A 24,634-nucleotide genomic window follows, 5' to 3' on the forward strand; every position below is an offset into this window, starting at 1 on the left:
ATTGGGGGCAAGGAGGTTGTTATTTTGGGGGGAGATGAGGGGGCTGACATTTGCTCTCTAAACATGGCTCTGCCTCGTAAACTTGCAGTTGTCCTGTGAGCCGCATGTATTTCGGGACACCTGAAAGAGGAAAGGGCCATCTGTACAGAGGGCCCCATTCCACTGCACTGGTTCCCAGCAGCTGGGGAGCCCAGGGCCTAAAAATCCTATGCGGCAGTTACAGATGCCCTAATCCCCTTTCACAGGGTGTTTTACTACAGGAAAAGGAGAAACCTACACAAGATCGTGCGGACACGATCAACATTTGCTATGGAGGTATTTTCTCTGGTTTTTTGGGAAGACACTCCCAATTCTATGTCACAAGCTCACCTCCTTTACATATGTGGAGTTCTATATGCTTTGGTCTCTTGCAGAGGAGCTACTGAAATCTCTGGAGACAGCCAACAGGATGATACAGAGACAATACTGCTCCGTTCTGCAAGATGTGAGAACTCTTCCACCAATTTTATCTCCCCTTCCCTCTGCAAGAGGCCATTAGATCCTGATCCTATAAAGAATATTTACTTGGTTATATTCATCTTCCATCACACAGATGGATAGATGGTTTTATTGGGTTTGTTTTATCATATGTAATGGTGTAGTACATATCCTGTGGGGCCTAATTCTTCTCTGACTCAGACCCTTTATCTTTTCATAAATTCATTTAGCATAAAATACCAGTGCTGTGAATCAAAGTAAAAGCCAAAACAACCCTTTATAATGAAGGAAACACTAGCATCATGGTTTCCAGAACTGAACACAATCTCCATATGTGGTGTAATTACATCTTTAGCTTTCTACAGAGGAATAGTTTACAGCTTAAATGCTATTAATTGTAAGCAGTTTTGTTCTACAGGATGTTGTTCATTGATAACTACTCAATTAACGTTATTTTGCAATTAGTCTATTCACAGTAAATTTATTGCAACAGGAGTCATCTGTGGAGCAACAAATTAAAGTTTTGTTGGGTCTGCATATGCACTGGCTCTTAAATACCAGTCTCAAAGAGCTTATACTCATCATATTATTTTTAACATGTTGGCTAATAGATTAATGTTGTGAAGACAAGTCTCAGCAATGACTGTAACTTGCAATGGCTAAACCAAAAGAAATAGAGGCTGAACCAATAATCTTTGTGGGAATTGGTCCCATACTCTTTAAATTTTGGATCAAATGAGTCAAAAAGCACATTGTGAAAATTCTGTAAACTAAACAAAGCTGTCTATTCAGCTGTCAATATACATGTATAACCTAATGATAACTATTTAGCATTTTAACAGAATACTTTTTATGGCCAAAGGATCACATTCTAACTAAGCTACCTATGTCCTACTTAGCTACAGTTCCCCTCCAGTTTAAACTGTATATGGGATTCTCTTTCACTTCCTATCTTTAACAGTTGTACAGTCTTGCTCATACATTTTTGAACAGCTGCTGCGTTCCACTGCGGAGGTGGCTGATTTTAGTGGCAAGTGATGCAATCACTTCCTCTTTCTATACATCATCCTACCTCTTTCAATGTGGTGCTTTGAAGTCCTCAAATAAAAGGCATTATAGAAGCACAAACTGTTATTATACCTGTATATAACTCAACACAAAGAGCTCTGCTAATCTACCGTACCTTGTCTGCATGTCTTAGACAAAGTTTCAGAGCATGAAGAAGTCTCAGTTACTTTTGTGCACTGAAATATTTTATTACTTAGCAGTTTATGAGAAATCAAATTGTCATTTCTGTGTGACAGAGCAGCAGCATCTGTAAGGAAGCAGGTGAGCAAATACCCTAATCTGAGAAGAACTCCTTCAGTGCTGAATTATGGTACAGAAAGAGGCCACTTGGATTTTTTTTTCTATTTTATTTATGATCCAGTTTGCCCTAGGGCTGAAGGTAGAAGGAAACCTGTTCTGACTTATAAACTGAGCAAAGATGACATAGTAGCCAAAGGGAAATAAGCCAACCTTACTCCAGGCTCTCCATGCTTAACAGGGGCTTTTCTTTAATCAAAAGTGCATGTTAAAAAAAAATCCTAAAGGGAACTGGAAACATGTTATGCAACCATCTGGGACTCAAAGACCAAAGACCTGGGTCAAGGAAGACTAAATTTCAGACATCAATGACCATGGGTAGACTAGAGTCCCAGGTGGGAGTCTGATACCAAGGATGACCTGGACCAGAGAAGAAATGATTTCAATACCATGTGACAACACTGCTTCGCTGATGAATGCGAGACTGACACCACCTCTGAGAGAGTGGTCTGCCATGTATCCAGCCAACTTTCAAACTGACACTCAGATCTTTAGAATCAGAGATTTAAAATGCTGCAAGCTAAATGGTAGGTGTGAAAAACAGATTATAATCCAACAAATCTGGAGGGAATATCAAGGGAAAGGGGGAAAAAAATCACAGTATGAATATCTATACAGCTGTCCTTTATACAGTGCCCATAACTGCATTATCTGTGCACTTGCAAGGATTAGATTTTTATCGGTAAATGTTGGTAAATGTCAATTTCATCATACATACACAAACCAATGAAAAAATATTTTCATCAGTAACATCTGTCTGCAAAGAACTATGCACACTAACAGTGCTAAACAATTCAGATGACATGTAAAGTCTCTTATTCTATTTTGCTTCAATCATACTCTCAGTGTAGGGTACACAGCTGGGATGGAGTGTCTCTCTTCCTGTTCTCATACAGTGAATACACTCATTTCAGAGAAGTAGCAATGGACGATATTGTAGGTTTAAATGGTCCTTTCCATAATACACTGAAGATAGTTACATTTGAGTTTATACACCTCTACCTTTGGACATAAAATAGTTTTTTTTTTAAAAAGAGCTTATAAAATACAGCTCCTCTTGATAAACACAGATGTGAATGTATCACTTAGAATTTATGACAGTCTGGCTCAATGAAGTTATATATCACGATTGATGGCCACATTTAACTATTCTGCGGCTTTGAAGAGCTATGCATCTATGAATGGATCCAAGGGAATTGCACTCTAGATGACATCTCAATGGAACCCACAGCTCTAGAAACAAGTTTATACATTGAGATAATGAATGAATGGAGACCAATACATAAATATTTAAAGTTCACAGCTCTGTTGTAAACAGATAGCAAATCTTTTTCATATGCAAACATAAGGATATATCACTTGGCATGCTAAACACTTAGATTGATTCCCGGGATGTCTGACTTGTGCTGACACACAACAAAGCGCTTTCTTGATGTTTAGATTGTTAAGAGCTCTGCATAAGAAAACAGTAATACCAGCACTATCCTGTTTCATTCAAAAAACTCAGGGCTAGTGCTTTACAAATGTTAGCTAATTAAGCTTAACACCCCTTTAAGGAATATATTGGGTTCATGTAGCCTCCGAGGAGGAGGGATGGAGCAGCTGTTTATCAGTGCACAACAACAATACACACAATTTAAGATAAAAAGAAGGGAATGTCTGATTCAACTGACCTAGTAGATCACAGCACAGTTACGTTTTTGTGGATCTTAAAAATGAAGCTGTATGATACAAGGGACTACAACTTTAAAAAAAAAAAAAAACAGGCTCACTTTTTAATGAGAAAGGGTTGAACAGTTAAGTAAGGCCTACTCCTGCACAGTGTGCTGAGTGTCTCCTCTAGGGGATCGAGCGGCCACGCTGGTGAGTCTTAATTTCTTTCCTTCCCCTAAATCTCTTCTTCTGAAAGACATGGGACTTCCCAGCCCTTTGAGAAGATGCCCTAGGAATTCTGGCATTCCTCAGCAGACTCTTACATCCCAGTATACTTGTGCATTGGTACCTTCTGCATTAGCAACTGGCAGTTCATCGGTTATGTTGCTGCTCTATCATGTCCCCCACTGCAAAACTGCCAAGCCTGATTTTACTACCCCTGTGTCTAATGGAGACAACACACGGATCACCACCTGAAGGAGAATTTGGCAGTGGAAATGGTTAACTTCAGCTGTCAGTGTGGCAGGATGGAATAACCTTGAGACAAAGAAAAGTCAACATTTTCTACAAGGATCCATCTGGCTAGGTAAAGACATTCTCAGAAAAAGGGCCTCACTACTAACAATAAAAATCTTATGGCGCTCCAGGGACATTCCTGCTAATCTGACAACTCCTAGCAATGACCTTTCTACACCTTATATTTTAATATCTATTCTGCAAGCTTCATTTATGGAATGCCGCCCCCGCCCCTTTTCAAGTGAGATGCTTCTGCTGTTACTGAATTCACATACATTTTAAAAATAAAAACATATCAAATGACTTACCAAGTGACAGACCCTGAGAGACTTATTTCTTACAGTTTCATCACTTACCAGTTGACTTTCCTCTATCATTTACTACATTATATTAAAAACAAAAAGTTTAATTTTATGCCATTTGTGAGACAATTAAATATAGAAAATTATTATTGGCCCAGGACTGAAAGGTGCCTATCCTGACCCCTGGGCAGAAGATTTGTGGGAAATTCCACTTTTAAAGACAGAAGCAGGAAATATTTCTTAGGAGGCTCATGTTAAGAATGGCGGCTGTCTAAAGCTGCTGAGGGAGTTGGAATGTTACATTAGGCCCCTGGGGAAAAGATTACCAGGCAGGTGATGCAGCCACGGGGGTGTGTTGCAAAGTACTAAATCCCCTCAGTTCTCACACAAGGCCAGACAAAATTGTGTATCTTAAAGGAAGAAAAGAAGGAAACGACACCAACAGACATTTGCAGTGAGACAGCTCACTGTTGTTACTTTACGTACAGCAGCCCAGGTGCCCAGGTTCAGTTAGACCAGCAAACAGAAAATATATCAAACAGAGCAATCCTCACACTTTATTGCTGATTGTGGCATAGCTGTCCAGATACACGAGACTGGAGACCCTATACCTTTCTAAGGGCTTGTCTACATGAACATTTAGTGTGTGGCAAGCTGAGGAGTAAATCTATCCTGCTGCAGACTAACTGTCCATGTGAACCCTGCTGACATTCATGCGTTTTGATCTAGACCTCTTTGAAATGGGACTAGAACAAAGTGCATGGACAAACTGTTAATTTGCGTGAGCAGGGTCAATGTGGACAGTTTGTCCGTAGCGAGCTAGTGTGGGGTAGATTCATATCCCCACTCGCAACAAACTAAAAGTCCATGTAGACAAGCCCAAAGAACTGCTATAAGTCTACAATTTCTGAGTCTGCAACTGTATTTGTATATGATTTATCAGGTATACAGTACCAGTAACCAGTGCGCTGAGACATTCCTCAGTCTGAATACATTATTCCAGGACTCTGTTTTGAACTTTTTGGGAGACCTCAGAATAACTCAGCCTGCCATTGAAGTCAACTTCTGCTTGATCTTTTCTCTTCCTCTTTTGACTTTACCTTCCTCTCTGACCCAGTCTGCCATACTTCCACTCTTTCCTCCAAATACCTCCGTAAAATCTGATTCTTCCACAAGGTCCATTAACCCTTCTCCTGTTTTCCTATTCTCTGCCACTCAAAGAAGTGATGATGAGTGTTGGTGTGAACATGATGGTGACTGCCAATGTGAGAGAATAATTATAAAGAACTCCCACAAACACCAAAACAAATACATTAAAGAAATGGAACCACAGACACACAATGAAAGGTCCCATCCACCAGAATTGGTTTAGTTGCACTCTCCAGCTTCACCCTTTGCCCGCTGGTTGTACTTCTTCAAGGCCTTTTCTCATATGTACACTTTAGGCTCTGATCCAGGAAAGAACTTAAGCATGTACTTAACACTGTGCAAGCGCTGAAGTGCTGATTGCAGAACTGGGCCTTAGCAGTGCTGTAGAATTAGCTTTGGATAATTCACAGTTAAATACATGGTGAAATGAGAGAAGCTTTTCTTGAAAGGCAAAAAAAAAAAAAAAGTTCAGCACACACACACACGCTAAAAGCAAGTCGTGTGTAATAAGCCACAAATTTGATCCTACAGAAAAATAAAAACAAAACAAAGCCTTGTCCTCAGCTATGGGTTTGGATTGGAAACTCAAAGCTAATGAGCTTTGCAAACCACATTTGTTGTACCAAGACTTCAGTAAAAACAGAACTGAACCACAAAATATTTTGTTTATTATTTTATTTACCCTATTTTTCCTGCCCCCAGGTTAGCAGCTTCCATCCAGCAGCTCTCTGTCACCTGGCAGTAGACAGTAATGTTGACCCCTTTGCTGGCTAACAGAAGGTGCCAGCATTCACAGTGGTTGTCTCCCTGGTTCCCACACAGTGTACATCTCCTTCGTACAATAATGGGATGGAATGAATGAACATCCACTCTTGAATATGCCTCTGTATCTTTAGAAGGAATCATTGCTACTGCCGCTGACTGATAGAACAAGCTCCATTGCTTGAAAACTGGTTAAAATAGCATGAGAAAAATCTAATGGAAGAAAACTGAACCAGAACATTCAATATAAACTTAACAAGAATCTTGCGTTCTCTGCATAGTTCTCTGTTAAAGTCATCTTTAGATGCTCACTGTTTTACACAAACCAGAAAAGTAGCATTCTTTATTGCACAATGTTGATTTTTTTGTACTGGACCAAAGTCAAAAGACTTTTATTGTATAAAATTTCCCCCCTCCCCATGTGGCATAACGTATTCCACCCTAGCATCTACCAACTTACCATCCAGGGGACAGAAACGCATCACCTTCTCAGGCATCAGCTTTCCTTGCTTGTGCTGACAGTATATCTCTGCAATCTCCCGCCGACACTGCTTGGATTTGGACCGAGACAAAGCTGAGATTGCCTCCTTACCCAATATTTCACATTTTGGTGGTTGGTCGTATCTTATTTCAGGGGAGCTGTTCCCACTTTTTTTTAAATGGTGCTGTCTGGGAGACCTGTGAATCTCCTTCAAATTGTTGCTGCTGCTGTTCTTTACAGAAGGATGGCTGAACTGAATCACTTCATTGGAGTTCTTCCCTAGCAGTGAATTCTCTTTCACCTTTTCTTCTTGCTCTAGTTTCTTTTTCAAGTGCTCCTTCTGCTTGCTAAGAGGCTTCTTCATTAGCTCAGGCTGGTATTTTTGCCTCTGAGTCCTGGGAGCAAAGTTACTGTTATCAATATTTTCAAAGTCCTTGGGTACAGAATTTTCATTATTGCTGTCTGTTCGCATTTTCTCTTTTGGTCGGTGCGAAAAATAGCCATCCTACAGAAGGAGGGAAAAGTTATATGCGTGTTACTACACTTTTTAAACCACATTGCATGCATTACATCACATGCAACTTTCACATTAAAAAGTAAAGTCAATTTAAAAAAGAAAAAAGAAATACACATTAAAATACACCTAATAAACACACATTAGATACTCAGGTCCCATATTTACACTGGGGAAGCTCATGTTGGTGAGCATTCATTCACTTGTGGCTTGATTCTGCTCCCATTACGGTTAGTTTCGAAACTCTCATTGACTTCAAAGGGAGCAGAGTCAAGCCCTCTAATAGCTTCAATCACATAATGGGACTGCTTGCATGAGTCAGTGATCCGGAATCTGGACCACTCAATAGTGATTTCCTCCTTGAGTACACCCATCCACTTCCTGGGCTAAGGCAGTGGTTATCAACCAGGGGTATAATAAGTACCCCTGGAGTTACACAGAGGTCTTCTAGGAGGTACACCAACTCATCTAGATCCATGTTTCTTAAGCTGGGAGTTGTGAGCCCCAAAGAGGTCGCAGGATGGGAGGGAGGGGTTGCAAGAGCAGGGCCAGTGTTAGGGTGTGGCAAGCAGGGCTAAGTTACATGCTTCAGCCCCTGATGGCAGGGCTTGGTCCTCAGACTCCTGAAAGGGGTATAGTAGGGAAAGGTTGAGAACCACTAGGCTAAGGTACTATTCGATGTGAGTCAAGGTGCTATAGTCCAGCCCCTCATGTATTTATAAGACGCTAAACGGCTATTATACAACTTTTCGTTTTCAAAATTATACTGGGTTTGAGACTAGCTACTAACTGATGCTTGACAGCATCGGAGCAATGCAGCCAGTAAGTAATGGCAATTTATAAACAATAAGCAATGTGTAGGAGTGGAGTGAATGGTGGTCAGTGATGCTCAGATTATACCCCTCATCTCTACACAGGAATCGAGTTCATTTTCCAATAGCCTAATGAATCAGATAGAACTGACTGACTCTTCAATATTCCTCCTTCCTCCCAAAAAGGTCATATTGCCATGGTTATACACAGCACCACTGCTATAGCTTAAAAAATGTTTTATCCAGGAAAAGCAATACACCCAGAGAAATACGTATGGAGTCATAGAAATGAAGGGCTGGAAGGGACCTTGAGAAATCTTCAAGTCCAGCCCTCTGTGCTGAAGCAAGACCAAGTATATTTAGGCCACCACTGTCAGGTATTTGTCTAACGTTCTTAAAAACCTCCAATGATGGAGATTCCATAACCTCCTTTGGAAGCCTATTCCAGAACTCATTTTTCTCTTCTTTTCTCAAGATGAAACAAGCCCAGTTTTTTTAAAATTTCCTTATGTAGGTCAGGCTTTCTAAACTTCTTAGCATTGTTGTTGCTCTCCTCTGGACTCTCTCCTATTTGCCCACATCTTTCCTAAAGTGTGGCACCGTAACTTGGACATAGCACTCCTGTCGAGAACTCAGAAGTGACAAGTAGATAGTTACCCCGTGTGTCTTATAACACTCTTATTAATACACCCTTGAATTATATAAGCTTTTTTTGCAACTGCATCATATTATTGATTCATATTCAACTGTGATCCAATATAACTCCCAGATCCTTTTCAGTAGTACCACCATCTCATCAGTTATTCCTAATTTTGTAAATGTGCATTTGATTTTTCCCTTCCTGAGTGTAATACTTTGCACTTGTCTTTATTGAATTTAATCTTGTTGATCCAATTCTTGTTGAATTGGATTTCAGGCCAATTTTCTAATTTGTCAAAGGCTCTTTGAATTCTAATCCTGTCCCCCAAAGTGCTCGCACCCAGCTCAGTGTCATCCACAAACTTTATAAGCATACTCTCCACTTGAGTATCCAAGTCACTAATGAAAGTTTTGAAGAGTACGAGACACAGGACTGATTCTTGTGGGACTCTACTAGATAAAACAGGGGTGGGCAAACTTTTTGGCCTGAGTGCCACATTTGGGTATGAAATTGTATGGCGGGCCACATGGTGGGAGCAGGGCTGGGGGGAGGGAGAAGAGGCTGCCTGCTCCAGCCAGGGTGCCACTGGGCTGGTGGGGGGCGGCTGGGAGAGAGGAGCAGCACCAGGCTCCAGCCAGGCTCAGCTAGTGGGCCTGATGAAAGACTCAGAAGGGCAGTAGTTTGCCCACCCCTGAGATACACCCTCCCAGTTTGACAGCAAACCATTGATAACTATTCTCTGAGTACAGTCTTTCAACAAGCTTATTGCCCACCTTATAATAATTTCATCTACACCAACATTTCCCTAGTTTGCTTACGAGAATGTCACGAGAAACTGTCTCAAAAGCCTTACTAAAAATCAAGATATATTATGTCTACTGCTTTCCCTCATCCACTAGTAACCCTATCAAAGAAGGAACTTAGGTTAATTTAGCATTATTTGTTCTTGACAAATCCATTCTAGCTGTTCCTTATAACCCTCTAGGTGCTCACCAATTGATTGTTAAATAATTTGTTCCAGTATCTTTCCAGGTATCAAAGTTAGGCTGACTGGTCTATAATTCCTTGCATCCTTTTTAAAGACAGGTACTGTGTTTGCCCTTCTCCAGTAGTCTGGGTCCTCACCCATCCTCTAGCAGTTCTTGAAGATAATTGCTAACGGTTCTGAGGTTGCTTCAGCTAATTCCATAAGTACCCTAAAATGAATTTCATCAGGTCAAATATTCTTTAACTTGGCTTGCGTTCCTTCCTCCTTGTTGTTAATATTAATTGTGTTGAGTATCTGGTCACCGTTAACCTTTTTAGTGAAGACTAAAGCAAAATAGGCATTAAACACCCAGCCTTCTTGATGTCATCAATTATTAGCTTTCCTAATCAGGCACAGAATAACAATTTACTTCATAAGTTCACTCCTGTTGCTATAGAAACTCATTTTAGCATAGCAGTGATTGCCAATGAAAATTCCTAGGTTACATTTTGTTTTGTCATCAGGCTTAATGTTATGTTCCTGACAGTTCTTGGTGAAGGTGACATGGCTCAGCAGGAAGAATCTCAAGGCAGAACACATCCTTTTTGTCATCTCAGACTGATACAAGCCTTAGTGACTGACACGCAGGAGAGAGAAAGTTTAGTCGCTTGTGGCAGTTTACAGTGCAAAAACTCAGGAGCCCGCCTCAGGAGAACACTCACTGGATGTGTATTTCCCATCCCCAAAGTTCTTTTCTGATGCTATTCAACTTCCTCTCTGTGATGATCTAAGTAGTCTCCAAAACATATTTATTAATCTCAGTAAGAACTGCTGTGCCTGTAAACGAGACACGTATGCGATCAACCCAAAACCTGCATGTTCTGCTGTTCCATATTGCAAGTATGTCTAGATGGAAGAACAAAAGATTTGTCACACCAGAGGAGCACATTGTCTAGCAAGTCCAATGTCCCACCTCCAGCTCCGGCCAATACCGGATGATTCACAAGAAAGGGGGTAGGAAAACACAATGAACCTGACTGATTGTACAATGGTATACATGAGGGGAACCACTTCCATCATAACCGGTACAGAAATTAGCTTACATCCTGTGTATAGATCTTTGATTACTCCATAATTCATCTTGTATATTGATCTTTGATTACTCCACATTGGCAGGCAAACCTGCAATAAAACCCATCCTTACTCAGGGACCTAAATCTCTGTTTTCAAATTTCAATTGTGGGCCATAAAATTATTCAGTCCCTTGGAGTTCTAAGTGCCATTTTCACACTAAACAAATACAGTGAAATTCTACAATGTATGGTGTTTCTCCTTCAGAATTGGCAGGACAAAATTTCTCTTCTTCCTCTTAATCATCTCTACGCAAATAAGTGTACTGGGTAGCAAAAACAAATTTGCATTCAGATAGCCATCTTCTCTCATAAGGTTTATTAGTAAAACATGTGCCAAGTTCTGCGCACCTCCGCTGATGACATTTATGCAAGTTATTTAATGACGTATTGGCATATTTTTAAATAAGCTGGATACACTTCAGCTTACGGCCAAATGCACCCAGCACCAATCAGTTTCAGTGGTAGGATATCAAGCTGCTCAAAACTTGGCAGCTGTGACTGTGTGCTGGGGTGAGTGGTGTAGATGCCTGAGGTTCCTGGAAGATATCTAGAGTGCTAAGATATTTAGGCGGTTGTCAGAGTGCTGAGGTGTCTGGGGGATATGGAGTGGGGGTACCTGAAAGAAAGTGATGACTTCTTGGAGGTTGCTAGGTGGGTGAAGGAGATTGAAAGAAAAATTGAGGGGAAGCTGGAGGCTGTCCAGGGAGTGGCTGGGTGGAGAAGATGCCTGAGGCTGTTGAAGTTTATGAGAGGGTGTTTGCTGGGAGCTGAAGGAGCCTGGACCCAGCAAAAACCTTTTCTCCTTGTGCTGCTGCAACTGCTTCTGCCAACAGTTGTGGCCTCCTTTCCGCTGATCCTTTCTGCCTGTGATACTTCATGGGTAGCAGTGAGAGGAAATGCAGAGGGTTACTCAATGGGATCCATTGTCACAGTTTAGTCCTCTGGCCCTTTATCAGAGATGGGTAGATGAGTCACTGAGTGCATCTGGGTGAGGGTGTGCATGAAATGGGCAAAAGGGAGAGATACTGCATGGATGGGTGAGAGTGAATTTTAAAAGGCCCAAAGGGAAGATAGCCTTCCAACTCCCACAAAGTCAATGGCAGTTAGGTACCTAACTCCTCTTTATTTTTTTGTAACTCTTTCCCAGGAAGCAGGGTGCTTTGATTAAGAAACAGGGTACATATATTTACGAGAGAGGGGAGAGCTGTGTGTGTGAGAGAAAGACTATGGGGGGAATGAGAGAAGGAAAAAAAAGGATAAAGAGAAAACACACTGGAAACAACCGAGAGAAAAGATGATCTATTCCACAAAAAGAAAAGGAAAACAAGTGGAGTGAATGGAGAAAAGCTAAGACAAAAATGAGGGACACACAATAGTTAGTTACACGTTTAATAAGCTGATTAAATGGGAAGATGATTGACAATATTTTAGAGTAAAACACAGCAAAAATCAAGGTTACTTACCAGTAACCGATGTTCTTCGAGATGTGTTGCTCATGTCTGTTCCACTATAGGTGTGTGCACGCCTCTGTGCACAGCTACTGGAATTTTTTCCCCTTAGCAGATCCCGTAGGGCCAGCTCTGGCGCCCCCGGAAGTCCCGCGCACATGTCGCGGTATACGAGGCCCTGCTGGCCCTATGCCCCCTCAGTCCCTTCTTTCTGCCAACTCCAGTGGCAGGGACGGAGGGTGGGTTGTGGAATGGCCATGAGCAACACATCTCGAAGAACATCAGTTACTGGTAAGTAACCTTGTTTTCTTCTTCGAGTGATTGCTCATGTCCATTCCACTATAGATGACTAACAAGCAGTACCTTGGAGGTGGGCCGGAATTAGTGGTGAGCTGCCTGCAGCCCAGCTCTGCTGAAGCCCACTCCTTTCCGCATCTTAGACAGAGGCGTGGTGGGACGTGAAGGTATGTACCGCCAGCCTGGCAGCTGTTTTGCAGATGCCCTGCCCTGGCACTTCCGATAGGAAGGATGTAGATGGAGCTTGAGCTCTGTTGGGTGAGTGTGGCATCCGGAAGTGGCACCTTCACCTGCTCGTGGCCAAACGCGATGCAGGAAATTATTCACAAGGAATTTGCGGCAGCCGAGGACCGGTGAAGCTTTCATCCAGTCAGAAGCTGCGAGGAAGAGCTGTGTTGCTCTCCGGAATGGCCTCGTACATGTGATGTGGGAGCCAGGGCCCCACTTGCATTTTAGCAAGTGCTGCCTTCTCCTCTCTTCCGAACCATGTGGTTCGGGGAAACCTGGGGAGAATATATAATTGGTCCAATGAAACTGGGTAACCACCTTGGGCTGGAAGGCCCGGTGTGGTCTCACTGAACCTTATCTTATAGACTACAGTATGAAAGAGGAGCTCTGGGGTCAGAGCCCTGATCCTGGAGACTTTTCTTGCTGAGGTCCCAGGGAGGCCACCTTCTTGGAAGGCTAGAGTAGAGGGCATGATGCCCTGGGTTCTGGGGGAGGGGAAGGGGTGTGGGCAGGGAAGGACAAGGTCAAGATCCCAGGGAAGGACTGGGTCGTGGGCCTACAGATAGAGCCTCCCACCCCCCTCAGGGACCAAACCACCATCTGACGGGAGGACCGCAGTCCCACTTCCAGCGGCTGATATGGCTACTAGGTGGGGCTCCAAGGAGCCCACAGTCAGTCCCTGGATCTTTAGCTGCAGCAAGTATTTCCCGGATCACCTCCCCTGGTGAGAGGCCAGGCACGGTATCTAGGGACTGCTCCCAGCAGGCAACAGTAACTTCCACTTAACCCGGTACACAGCCTGCATGGAGGGTTTCCTGCTACCCATCGGTACTCACTGAGCTTGTCCTGAGTGGCTCGCTCATCGCCTCTCGGCCACCAATCTATCACTCCCCGAGGTGTCGGGGATCTAGGTCTGGGCACCACAGGTTACCGTGATCCTGGTAGCAGGAGTCGCACTGGCTCAGAGGCTCCCAAGGTGGGTGATCGAGAAATCCAGCAGCATGCTGAACCCGTGCTAGTGTGGCCAGCCGGAACAATCTAGCCCCTCCTAGTTGAGCAGGACTGTATGCAGGAGCAGTGGGCGGGAGAGCGAATATAAAGGTCTCTGATCGCTACGGACGAATGGTGTTGGCGAGCGCCCCTGCCCCTTGACCATGGAGGGAGCAGCACCGTGGACACCTCATGCTGCAGCCCGGTACAGGCTGATTCCCTTTGGGGAAAACCCCCTCCAGACGGTTGTAGACGCCCTTAGGAGGCTCAGCGACTCCTCGTGGTGAGGAAGAGCGACCCTTTGACACGGTCTACCTCACCATTCCACGCCCCGGGAGGTGATCACCGCCAGATCCCAAGGACCGATAGGTTCCCTTCATAAGGCTGATGAATGGGGTCCCGCCGCCTGTCGGTATAGTACCTGGTCGCTACACTGACTGACAGCACCTGTACCGCCCTGCTTTCGATAAAGCGGAGGGACCATCCACAAGCCCTGCGAGCGTTTCGCACGTCTTCTCATTGGTGTGCCAACGCCTGTCCTTCCTTGGCAGACACCTTGTAAGCTGAGGTGAGCACTGATACGGCACTGTACCCTTTGCTCAAGGTGGCCGTTCTCAAGGTAACTGAAGGAGCCTGTTCCTTGAACAGAATGCCCCTTCACCCATCCAAGGAGTCGTTCACCAGACTCGGAAGGCTAGGGCTTGCTGCTTTCGGGTTATTATTATTATTTTTTTTTTGGGAGGGTGGGGAGAGGAGGAGAGGGGATCGTAGCCCCTCGGTGTATGAGCTGCCAGCTCGGACTGTATCCTGGGGTCATGACTGAGGCGGCCTAAGCGTCAGGCTAGCTATCCTCCCCCCATAGGTGTAGGCCACTCCGTGCCCTATCTGCTGTCGGCAACCTTTGGCTGTTGTCGTAGGGCGTTTGTGTATGTGGCTCATCTGAAGAAGTCTGTCCCACAGCAGGGCTGGCGTAAGAAGATCTGGTCCGGGAAGCAACCGGTCATACCAATGCATTCCGTAGGTTGCACCTGAGTTAACATGGGCTTTGTGCGTTTATCAGCAGGACCCCGCCAGTCGCAAGAGATGCCTGACCGGCTCACCCTGCTGCAGGCTTGGGACCTGGGCCTATCTGGGCGGACCAAGCACTGTCAAGCATGCAGCTACCCCTGCCAAGCCTTCAGTAAACACCGTTGGCCAAGTAACAGACCATGGGGTAAGCCGTAAAGCGTTAGAGGGAGTCCCCCTTACGAAGTGGAGGAACCTTGAGGATGTGCGTCCCTGACATCCAGGGCGGCATACCGGGCTCCTGTTCCCACTACTGGAGCTGAGGGGACCATGCGAGGCTTGAGCCCCTTGTTTGGTATTTGTGGGACGACATAGGTCTGTCACCGTCCTCAAATTCCCCTGGTTTTTTTTGTTGTTGTTTATTTTTTGTGGGGGGACGAGGAAGTACCTCGAGTAGGACCTCTTCTGCCATCACCTATGGGACCTCTCCCGCTGCTCCTGGCTGAGGCCAACCTATCTCAGGGACCCAGTGGGCCAAAGGCCTTCTGGCTCACTCAAGCCTAAGGAGGGTATAGGCTAGTGCGCTGCCCTTATGTTCACCAGCAGAAGGGCCTTTCTGATTGCCCTGTAGCTGAGGGGATCTTTACTGAGGGCCAAAGGAGCCAGTCAGGGTGGATGGTATCTCGTAGACCCCCTGACTCAGTCCCCTTGCCCGTAGGTCGCAAAACAGCCGTGGCTGGCACCTCCATTGCTGCTGTCCCTGGAGACCTGCCTGACACCTGAAGGTCTGTGGCACGTAGCGGCCCAGGGAACGGAGCATGGTCTAGGAGTCCCTGAGACCATGCAGTTCCGCCTCTATGCTGACCCATCCATGGAAGAGCCCCTGATGGGCTGCTGGACCTTTTCGGGATAGCCTAGGATTGCAGCCACTAACCTCGGGGCATGCCGATGTTGGAGGGAATGGCTCTGCTCACCGAATAGGCAGCCACTGAGGGTGGCAGGAACTCTGCTCTAGCTCCCGCGGTACCCTGCTCTGCAATGGCCTACAGGCTCAGTGTCTGCTGCCAGGCAGAACTTCAGAAAAACAGCTCCTTGAGTCCCCCGAGGGGGTCACCTTCCACTTGCTGGTAGTACTATTGAATAAAGTTTTCCCAAACAAGTTTGGCTTGCAGTCGCCCTTGCTGTCTGGAGTAGAGCCCGTCTGCCCCGCCTATCCCTGTTGCTGGCGGCAACCACCACCAGGGACCTGGGGTGTGGTGGTGAACAGCATTCAAGCCCCTTGGCTGGGCATAATACTTTTCTTGGCTCATTTAGGCATCAGGATATGGAGGAGAGGGTTTTGCCACAAGACCCTCACTATGTTGGGCGCCCCTCTGTAGGCCAGGGCGGCTATCACTCTGTGGAGGCCCTCTGTAGCATATTAAAGGTTGTCTGATGCCCCTTTTGCTCCTTTGCCTCCAGCCCCCAGGTGGAGGCCACCTCCTGAGCAGTTCCCGGTGTGCCCTAGAAACAACCAGGGCTCGGGAACCTGCTTCATCTGGCAGGGAGGGGTGGGAGGGGCTGCAGGCCGCAACCCCTCTTCCCGCTGACCGGCGGTCCCCACAGAAGTCGCTGCCCGTGGAGCCAAGTCATCGGCCGAGGGCACATGGTGGCCTTTTTCTTGTACTATGGGATCTCCTAAGGGGAAAAAAGTTCTGGTAGCTGTGCACGGAGGCGTGCACACACCTATAATGGAATGGACATGAGCAATCACTTGAAGAAGAACCCATTTTAGGAAATGTCACTAACTATTCCCAGTCTTATCAGAGGATTTTTCACTGCTTGGAGATTCAAATGGCAGGTGCAGAAAGAGTCCAGCAATGGCTACTCCATTTAGCTGCTTAGCCAAAAAAGGCAGATTTATCAAACCAAAGCACAAAGACAGCTGCATGTATATTTTAACTTTTAAAGCTCAATTAAATTAGGTTATCATCAGTGAAACGGGTGGTTTAAATTATCCAGATTACAAAGATCTGGAGAATGAACAACGAGTTAGAAATTACACATTAATGGTTTCATATTCAAAATATAGCATGCTTGTTGCATGCTTAAATAAGGCAAATGGTGCACATGGCATGTTCTGGTGCAAGTGGAAACACTGAGAGGCACTTATGGTTACAACACAAGTAAGTACTTTAATAACCTAGATGTGATATAGAGCAGTTACAGGCCACTTTCCTTTGCACAGCAGATTTGTAGGTGGCCTAAATGGGGAGCTAATCATTTTGAGGCTGTTCTAAATTATGCAGAAGGCCAGCCCAGGCCAGCCCCCAGAAGGCATAGGGATTAGGAAGTACTAAGAGACTTTAGAGCCACCTTTGCCCTCATTTCTGAGCAGTGCCAAGTGGAGTTCAGGTGGAGCTGAGGATCTAGACTTATTAGTTCCATTTTATAAATAAGTAAAGTGAATTTTAGGAAGTTAAATGACAAATCTGTGGCAGAGCTGGGACCAAACAGCCCATAGCACTATTCGTTACCTGCAAGACCATCCATCCATTTTTGAAACTGCTAGTTAAAACTCTTTGAAAATTCACTAACTCCTAAACTAGCATTTCAGGAAATACCCAGTTGACAGCAAAACTGGTTGCACATATTTGTGAAAGTAAGCAGTGGGATTTTTATCATTCATTACCTGTTGGTTTCATCCCTTAATAATGACACTTTTAAACACAAGATACTAATTATTCCAGCAAAATGAATCCTCACCATCCCTCCCCCCAGGCACACCTATTTAGTCTCTATATGTAGCTCTTAAACTTTAAGGAGATAAGAATGTGGACTACAGGAATGTGAAAGAGCAAACAAGAACTTCATTTGTTGAGTTTCAACCAGTGTGCAGAAGGTAAACCTACAGGGAAGTCATAATACAGCAATCAAAACTATCCCTGAGGTAAGTTTTCATTTTAAATACACTTTAAAACACTATCTGCCTATAGTTGGAACATTCCATCATTCAACACTTAAGACCAAAATACCTTGTTTCAGTGATGGGGGGAAAAAATCTGTCTTTTTCATTAAAGTATTTCGAAGGTCTCTCAAGGCAACTCCAGGATAAGGTATTTCTGTATATCTTGCCCACATCCCATCTTACAGTTTGATTCTTCTAAATGATTGTCTCTAAGTTAAAAACCCACTGAACATTCTACTTTAAAAAGCCCTAATCTGTACATCAAACAATAAGTTGGTAAGGAAGAATGGAGGGAAGGACAGAGGGGATTGCCAATGTCATTTGTCTTTTGGGATTTGTCTGTGTTGTAATTCTTTTCTTGAAGATTACAAATGGGCCTGAACCAAACCCATGGATGAATTCCCCCTTCCCACCCTGAGACTAGGAAAATGTATTTCTGCTTCTGAATTTTGCAACTACCCCATGATCTACAGAAGACTGAATTTAACCTCAGACCTGAATATCCCTGGATTTTCGTAATGTTTGGATCAGGATCTGAACTTTGCAGCTTAGGCTCATCTTTATTTCAAGTACAGATTTGAGCTGTATACTCCATATACTAACAAAAATACAGTTCTGAAGACCGGACCCTCAGCTGGTTAAACCAGCATAGCTCCACTGATCTTAACAGAGCTGTGCTGATTTACACCAGCTGATATTCCAGCCCTGCATGTTCAAGTAACAAAGGTCTTTCCAGGGTTAGTATGTATTAATTAGTACACAGATCCTGGTAGGCTTCTGTGGTGAAACCTCAAGACAAAAAGAAAGGCTATGCAGATTTAATCAAGTTGAAGATCTGGCTTTATATTTGCACTCCCTCCTCACAACCACCGTTTTAATTGAAAATGTATATAATTTATGCAGTTAAAAAAAAATGTCCCATGATCTTCTATTGCAATTTTGTGGAAATGCAGCACCACTAAATGGCTCCTTTTATAGGCTTCAGAAGGTAAGTTAAAGAACACCCTAATCATTTCACAAAAGCAAATAGGAGCTGCTTTCATCTTGGTAAGGTGCACATTTCTTTATTTCTTTGTGCAGTGCTTTTCTTCCAAACAATAAGAAAACGCTACTCTTTCAGGAAAAATAAGTTACTTGCTGATGCTTCCTCTATCAGGAAAGTCCTATAAATACTACAAACGATATTCAATCAAACCCTGAATGGCAAATGTTCACTGTTTTGTTCTGTTACTGTGACAGGATTGATTACCCTGCAGCACGTGCAAATTTGTTGTAATTTTACACTAATAGCACATTCTTGTGATATTTTCCCATGGTAAAGTGTGGCACTGTCTCACTGTGAAAAAACAAAACATCACCACTTCCATCACCAACACAAACAACTGCCCTTTCCCGCAAGCCATACATCATATTACAGCGCTGGCCCCAAGACCTACAAATAAAATGAAACTCTTTGCTATGGAAAACTGGCATTTTTCTGTTCACACAGTAAAACATATGCCAGCAATTGCTGATCATATATCTGAACATATGCAACTTCCGTGAAGTGATGCAGGACAAGTCTATGAAATAAAATGGAAGCCCAGTGCGCCAATCCTGATGTTTGCCACTTTTGCCCCAGTGACTATTACAGCCAGGTTGTTAACTCTGGACAGATGTATAGTTCAAATGCTGCTACCAGCTGTGGGAAGCATGAGCTAGCTTTAAAACATTCTTGATATATTAAATACCCAACAAAGAACTGGTCTGTTTGTACAATAGTTTTTATTTTATCATTATCCTCTGTCCAAGAAGCATTTAAACTGAACTACAAGAGGATAATTAACAAATTTCCCCTCTGCTTAATATTAATTACAGCTCTGTGACATATTATTTGGTAATACCAGTAATTATTCAATAATACTACTTTTGGGTTGCCAGAAAAGTCAGAGGATAGCATCTCTGCAAAGAGGAACTGCTTTTGCATTAAATCCTTCTTTTTAAACTCTGACCCTTGAATGGACTATTTCTTTGTTTAGATTAAAACTTCTGTCATGTACCAAACTACAGAAGTTACACATTGCTCTTCTGTTCAAGAGCAAAAATTAACATCTTTAAAGCCATATGGCTCTAATGAGGCTCTGGATGTGAAACACCCCTTTCCTCCCCCTTTTGAAGGATCCCACTTTGGTGCTAGAGTTGTGGACAATGCCTTATTTCAAATCAGATTCTCTAACTGTAACTCTCACTGTAAATGGTAAATGCAAGTGTAGCGAATGTTATTCTGAAGGCATTTTCCTAGTGGCTAACTTTGTCTCAATGCAGTGTCCACTTCAGAGCCCGGAAAGTTGATTGGGCCACAGCAAACATCAAGAGTGAACTGAAGGGATCAATTTGCTTTGGCACAATTCAGCAATGCCTCCATGTTACGGCTTGGTGGTTTGAAGTCCAACTAAGAATGCAGTACGTTACCAGAAGCACTAGAGTTTGGTTATCGCCACTTTTCAGTGCTTTTACCTACACACATTTATGCTACTTGAAAAAGAACCGGGCATGATCGGATCAATGTCATCAAAATACAATGCAGCTGTCAAGACTCCATTGTCTGTACCTTGTGCAATAGTCACTACTATTACTGCAATTTTTCCAAGAGTCCTAACTTGATGATTCTCTAAATATCATATACTGTCAGAGCAGCCCTCATTGAACAACACTAATTCACAACACAACACAATACATGAAAAACAAAATCACAAGAAGTCAAGTCACAGCTTGAATGCCTTAAAGAGAGAAACAACTCTTTCCTTTCTTCTTGTCAAAATAAGTGCCTCCATTCTCCTTAGTGATCTAACCTGTCAGTTAGAGCACTGAGGGTTGACATACAGTACTAGTGCTTTAGAAGCTTCAGGCATCACACCTGTATACTAGAGACCTATTAAAGTCTATGGAAGCTGAGTGTAAGGACATGTATACTCTCCTATGTTGTTTGTAACTATTTTTTGACATTCTTCAAATATTCATTACAGATGCTCAGGAAGAAAAAAGGGAAAGGTACTAAATCAAGGAGGAGATCTCACCATTAAGGGTGGGATGCTACCATTAGAAAAATCCACTCTAGATATAGCAACATTCATATTTTCTCCTGTCCTATCACATCCAAACATTTAAAACTCCAAAAAATATTGTGTATAGGCCTATTTTTCATCAGAAAGAATGCAAACATTCTGCAGGTTCAATCAAAATGACCAACAAATTATGAACTTTAGTGGAAGAAATGTTTCATAAGGCCTTTGGAAAATTAGCACTTCTGGAAGGTTTGAGCAAAGCCAAAGGGAGCAGATGGAGAAGAGACAGCAGATGTTAATGCAGTTTATGTTTTCCATATGCTTTTCTATTTGTCTGTAATAAGTAAATTGTACTTTAATAACTGTCAATAGCTTAAACCTCTAAGGTTTGTGACAGCCACTGAGAAATACACAAAGAAACACAATCTTGTGTCTCATATAAAGGAAGAAAATATAAAAAGTGAAAAATATAACTACACAGAACTTGAACCTGAAAGTTGGTAAAGATGAAAGCTGCATGAATGCATTGCGTCAAATACAGTCCTTTCTGCTATGTAAAAGGAGTGCAAGGAATAGGTACTAATTTGGGGGTTAAAGGGTGAGTCTCGCATTGGAAAAGTCTGACTGTACAGCACCTCTCAATAGCTAGTGCTAACAAATAACTGAGAGCCTGACTACTCAAAATAGTTTAGTCAGAATCTGTAAGGTTGTGGAAGCTCTGAAATAGCGGCCATGCACGACATCCCATAAAAAGGACACAACATTGAATTTTAGGAAGCAGCACTGGTCAACATTTTCTGAATAAAGCATTTTAACTGGAAAATTGCTTTTTGAAAATGAAATGTTTTCACAAAAAATAGCCACCATTGTTAATTTTTTTTTTTTTTTTTGTAAAAAAATTCTTGAGGGATTATTTTTTCAAAATTGAAGCTATTATCAAAAGCATCCTTTTCAGAAATTTCAATAATAGGTTACATTTTCATATTTTTTAGATCATGACATTTTTTGTAATAAAAAACCACTGTCCCATTTTGAACATTTTAGAATGAAAACAACTTAGAAATGTAGATATTTTTCATGAAAATAGGATTTTCATTCTTGGACAAGGACAGTTGGACCTTACGCACTAATCTGAATCACATTAAAACAATATTGTGAGTCTCTAGAAACCAGTTACATTGTCATGTTTCCACCAATTTAGCCATATTTTTATTGAATGAGGTAATGAAAGCCATAATGATACAGGTTCATTTTTCAGCTTCATATTTATCAGCAATGCAGAGTACTGCTCCTAGGAGGAATAATGAAAGCATACACTTTCAGTATTTTAATTTAAAAATATTCTTTTTTTGGTGCTAATTCAGCCCTTCATAGGAAATGTAAAGGAACTTTGATGAAACATTTGAAGACTCTATAAACTAGTCAAGTTTACTCCATGCCATATAACAAGAATAGAATTTCAGCCAATAACTGCTCAGAAAATGTTGATATTCTCCCCGCACAAATGACACTGAAACCTCACTGACAGTACTGGCCAATCCCTGCAGTCTTTACTCAGGTAAACCTCCCACGGAGCCAACTTCTTCTAGAGTTATATCTATGTAACTCCATTGATTTCACCAGCCTCACTGAAAGTAGAATTGGGCCCATGGACTTTATCCCTGATTCCCATCTCTGACATGAAGTCAATTGAAGTTTTGCCTCTGTAAGAACAGCAGGATTTATCTTTGTGAGTCTAGACACATCACTCCATTTCCAGAAAAGACAGCTCCCTCAATCTCTCACTTTGAAGAATTGCCCTGGAGTACTTACTAGTTTTTTTAATCCTATACCACTCAATTATTTCAACCTAACCACATCTCTGAATTGATTTCACTGTAAGGTCTGAAAGGGGGGGAAAAACCCAGCCTCCTGGCACAAAACACCTCCTCTGAGCAAATGCAATAGAGCTCTCAAGTGTTCCACACTTCTCCATTAGAAGAACATTCATCAGATCACTCTGAAAAGAACGAAGATGAAAAATGAGGATACTCTGAAACAGCAACCGCTACCCCTCACCCTCCAAGAAGGCAGTCAGTATCCCATCAGGGGAATAGCATTTTACTCTTTTATATTATGATTTGTTACGGTATGGGAATATCTATTGCTTTGTGGTTTGCTCATAAAAACTCTAGAGATTGATTGACCGAAGGCCTCACCTATTAATCAATCCACACAGAACAATTTATATCTTTGCATACCACAAAAACAATAGCTACTAATACACTGTAGCTTTTTAACAGGCATTTGGCTACTTGTATTATTTGACTGACAATTGAGATGGCTCCAGTCTTCATACAAAGGAGATTATTTTATACTGTAATGGAATTGTTTCAGCCAGTCCATGTGCAGGGATGCTGTATAGTTACTGAATCATACCCATATATTTCCCCCCAGTTACCTGTATTCTCATTAGTTCTTTGAATAATCTCCAGAACTAAGTAAATAATTCACATGGACTAATTTAGCTAATGAATTTAACCTCTTTTTCTGCTTGCAGAAAGTCAATGAGAAGATCACTATTTCTCAGAAAGGTTTCCCAATTACTCAATTTTCCCACAACCCTGGATATCTTGTTCATTTTATGGATTCATCAGGAACAATGTAATATTTGATGACGGCTATTTTGGAATACTAGCTATATTTGATTAGTTGTGACTGGGCACGTCAGTCACAGGGTGTTGACTCTGTTCTCTGGATGGACATGCGTATTTCTTATAAGCAGGAGGGGGACTTGAATAAGTCTCCGTGGCTTTGACTCTTTCAGGCAGAAGCAGGTTCCAGTTCAAAGGGAGGCGGCAAACAGGATTAGGAAATTTTAGAAATATTTGAAGTAACTTTTTCTTTTCAAGCAGTGTGCATATTGCCTGTGGCATCCTCCCTACAAAAATTAGGCTACTGTTCTACTCACTGGCTGAATGAAAAAAGTTTCCCTCATCAAATGGAACTGTGTGCACATGCATGGTGCCTACTGAGAATTTGGTACAGTCAGATCCTCATTAAGTTCATTTAATTGCCACTGTGCAGTGCGCGAGGGAGAAGTTTAAGGAACTTTTGTCTCCTGCTGTTTAAGTCAGTGCCCAGTCCATATAACACATTACTGGGAATGCAAACCACTGGTGCTCGTTAAGCTGTGTGTTGCATCATGGGTTTATGACACCACAGTGGATACTCACTGGTCTCTGAGGAGAGTTTAAGGGGTTAGACATCGGCTATATTATTTACTATATGTTTCGTGGTAGCACCCAGGGCTAATTTTAGAGCCTTAAATAGCCTGAGACTTACCATGCTGAGAGACTTCCTGCCCTATTGCTGCAGCTGACATCAAGGCAGAGGCCCCCAGTATCCAAGAGGGAGACGCTAGCAGGTTCCTTGGCTTTTCAATTCACTCCTCCTCTTGGTAGGATAACCATACATTCCATTTTGGATGGGACAGTCCCTTTTTTAGCCCTGTCCCGGCCGTCCCGACTTTTTTGGGAGGGCAAAATTGGGCATTTGTCCAGTTGCTCTCAAGATCAAATGGGACAAATGCCAAGTTTTGCCAAAAAAAGTGGGGTGCAATCTCTAGCTGGGAGCAGAGAAACATGTGGGAGGGCCAGTGGCGATGCCAATCTCGCTTAGGAGGTGGGAGGCAGGGCTCGGGCAAGTGGTGAAGCCAGCCCATGTGCTACCCCGTTTTCCCTTCATAAAATATGGTCACCCTACCTCTTGGTCTGAATTAGCCTGACTGTGTTGCCCTTCTGAGTCAAAGCCCATGTATTTGAGAAAGGCTGAAGGTGAGACTTTGCAGGTGGGTGTGGGGGGAGAGTTAGATTCCCATATGTGTGCTGAGTGGTGATGGTTACATGGGGTGGAAGGAAACATG

General features: G+C 42.9%; 1 protein-coding gene across 1 annotated transcript in view; it reads right to left on the reverse strand.

Annotated features, from left to right (window-relative positions):
* Positions 1 to 24,634, reverse strand: part of XYLT1 (xylosyltransferase 1) — a 289,074-nt gene that overhangs the window by 126,053 nt on the left and 138,387 nt on the right. The window contains exon 3 of the mRNA XM_067551051.1: positions 6,685 to 7,210. Coding sequence (XP_067407152.1) covers positions 6,685 to 7,210 — 526 coding nt within the window. The remainder of the gene's footprint in view (positions 1 to 6,684; positions 7,211 to 24,634) is intronic.

Source organism: Emydura macquarii, unplaced genomic scaffold, assembly GCF_026122565.2.
Source record: "Emydura macquarii macquarii isolate MOO-44397 ecotype Brisbane River unplaced genomic scaffold, CSIRO-AGI_Emac_v2 contig_1348, whole genome shotgun sequence".
Taxonomy (NCBI): domain Eukaryota; kingdom Metazoa; phylum Chordata; order Testudines; family Chelidae; genus Emydura; species Emydura macquarii.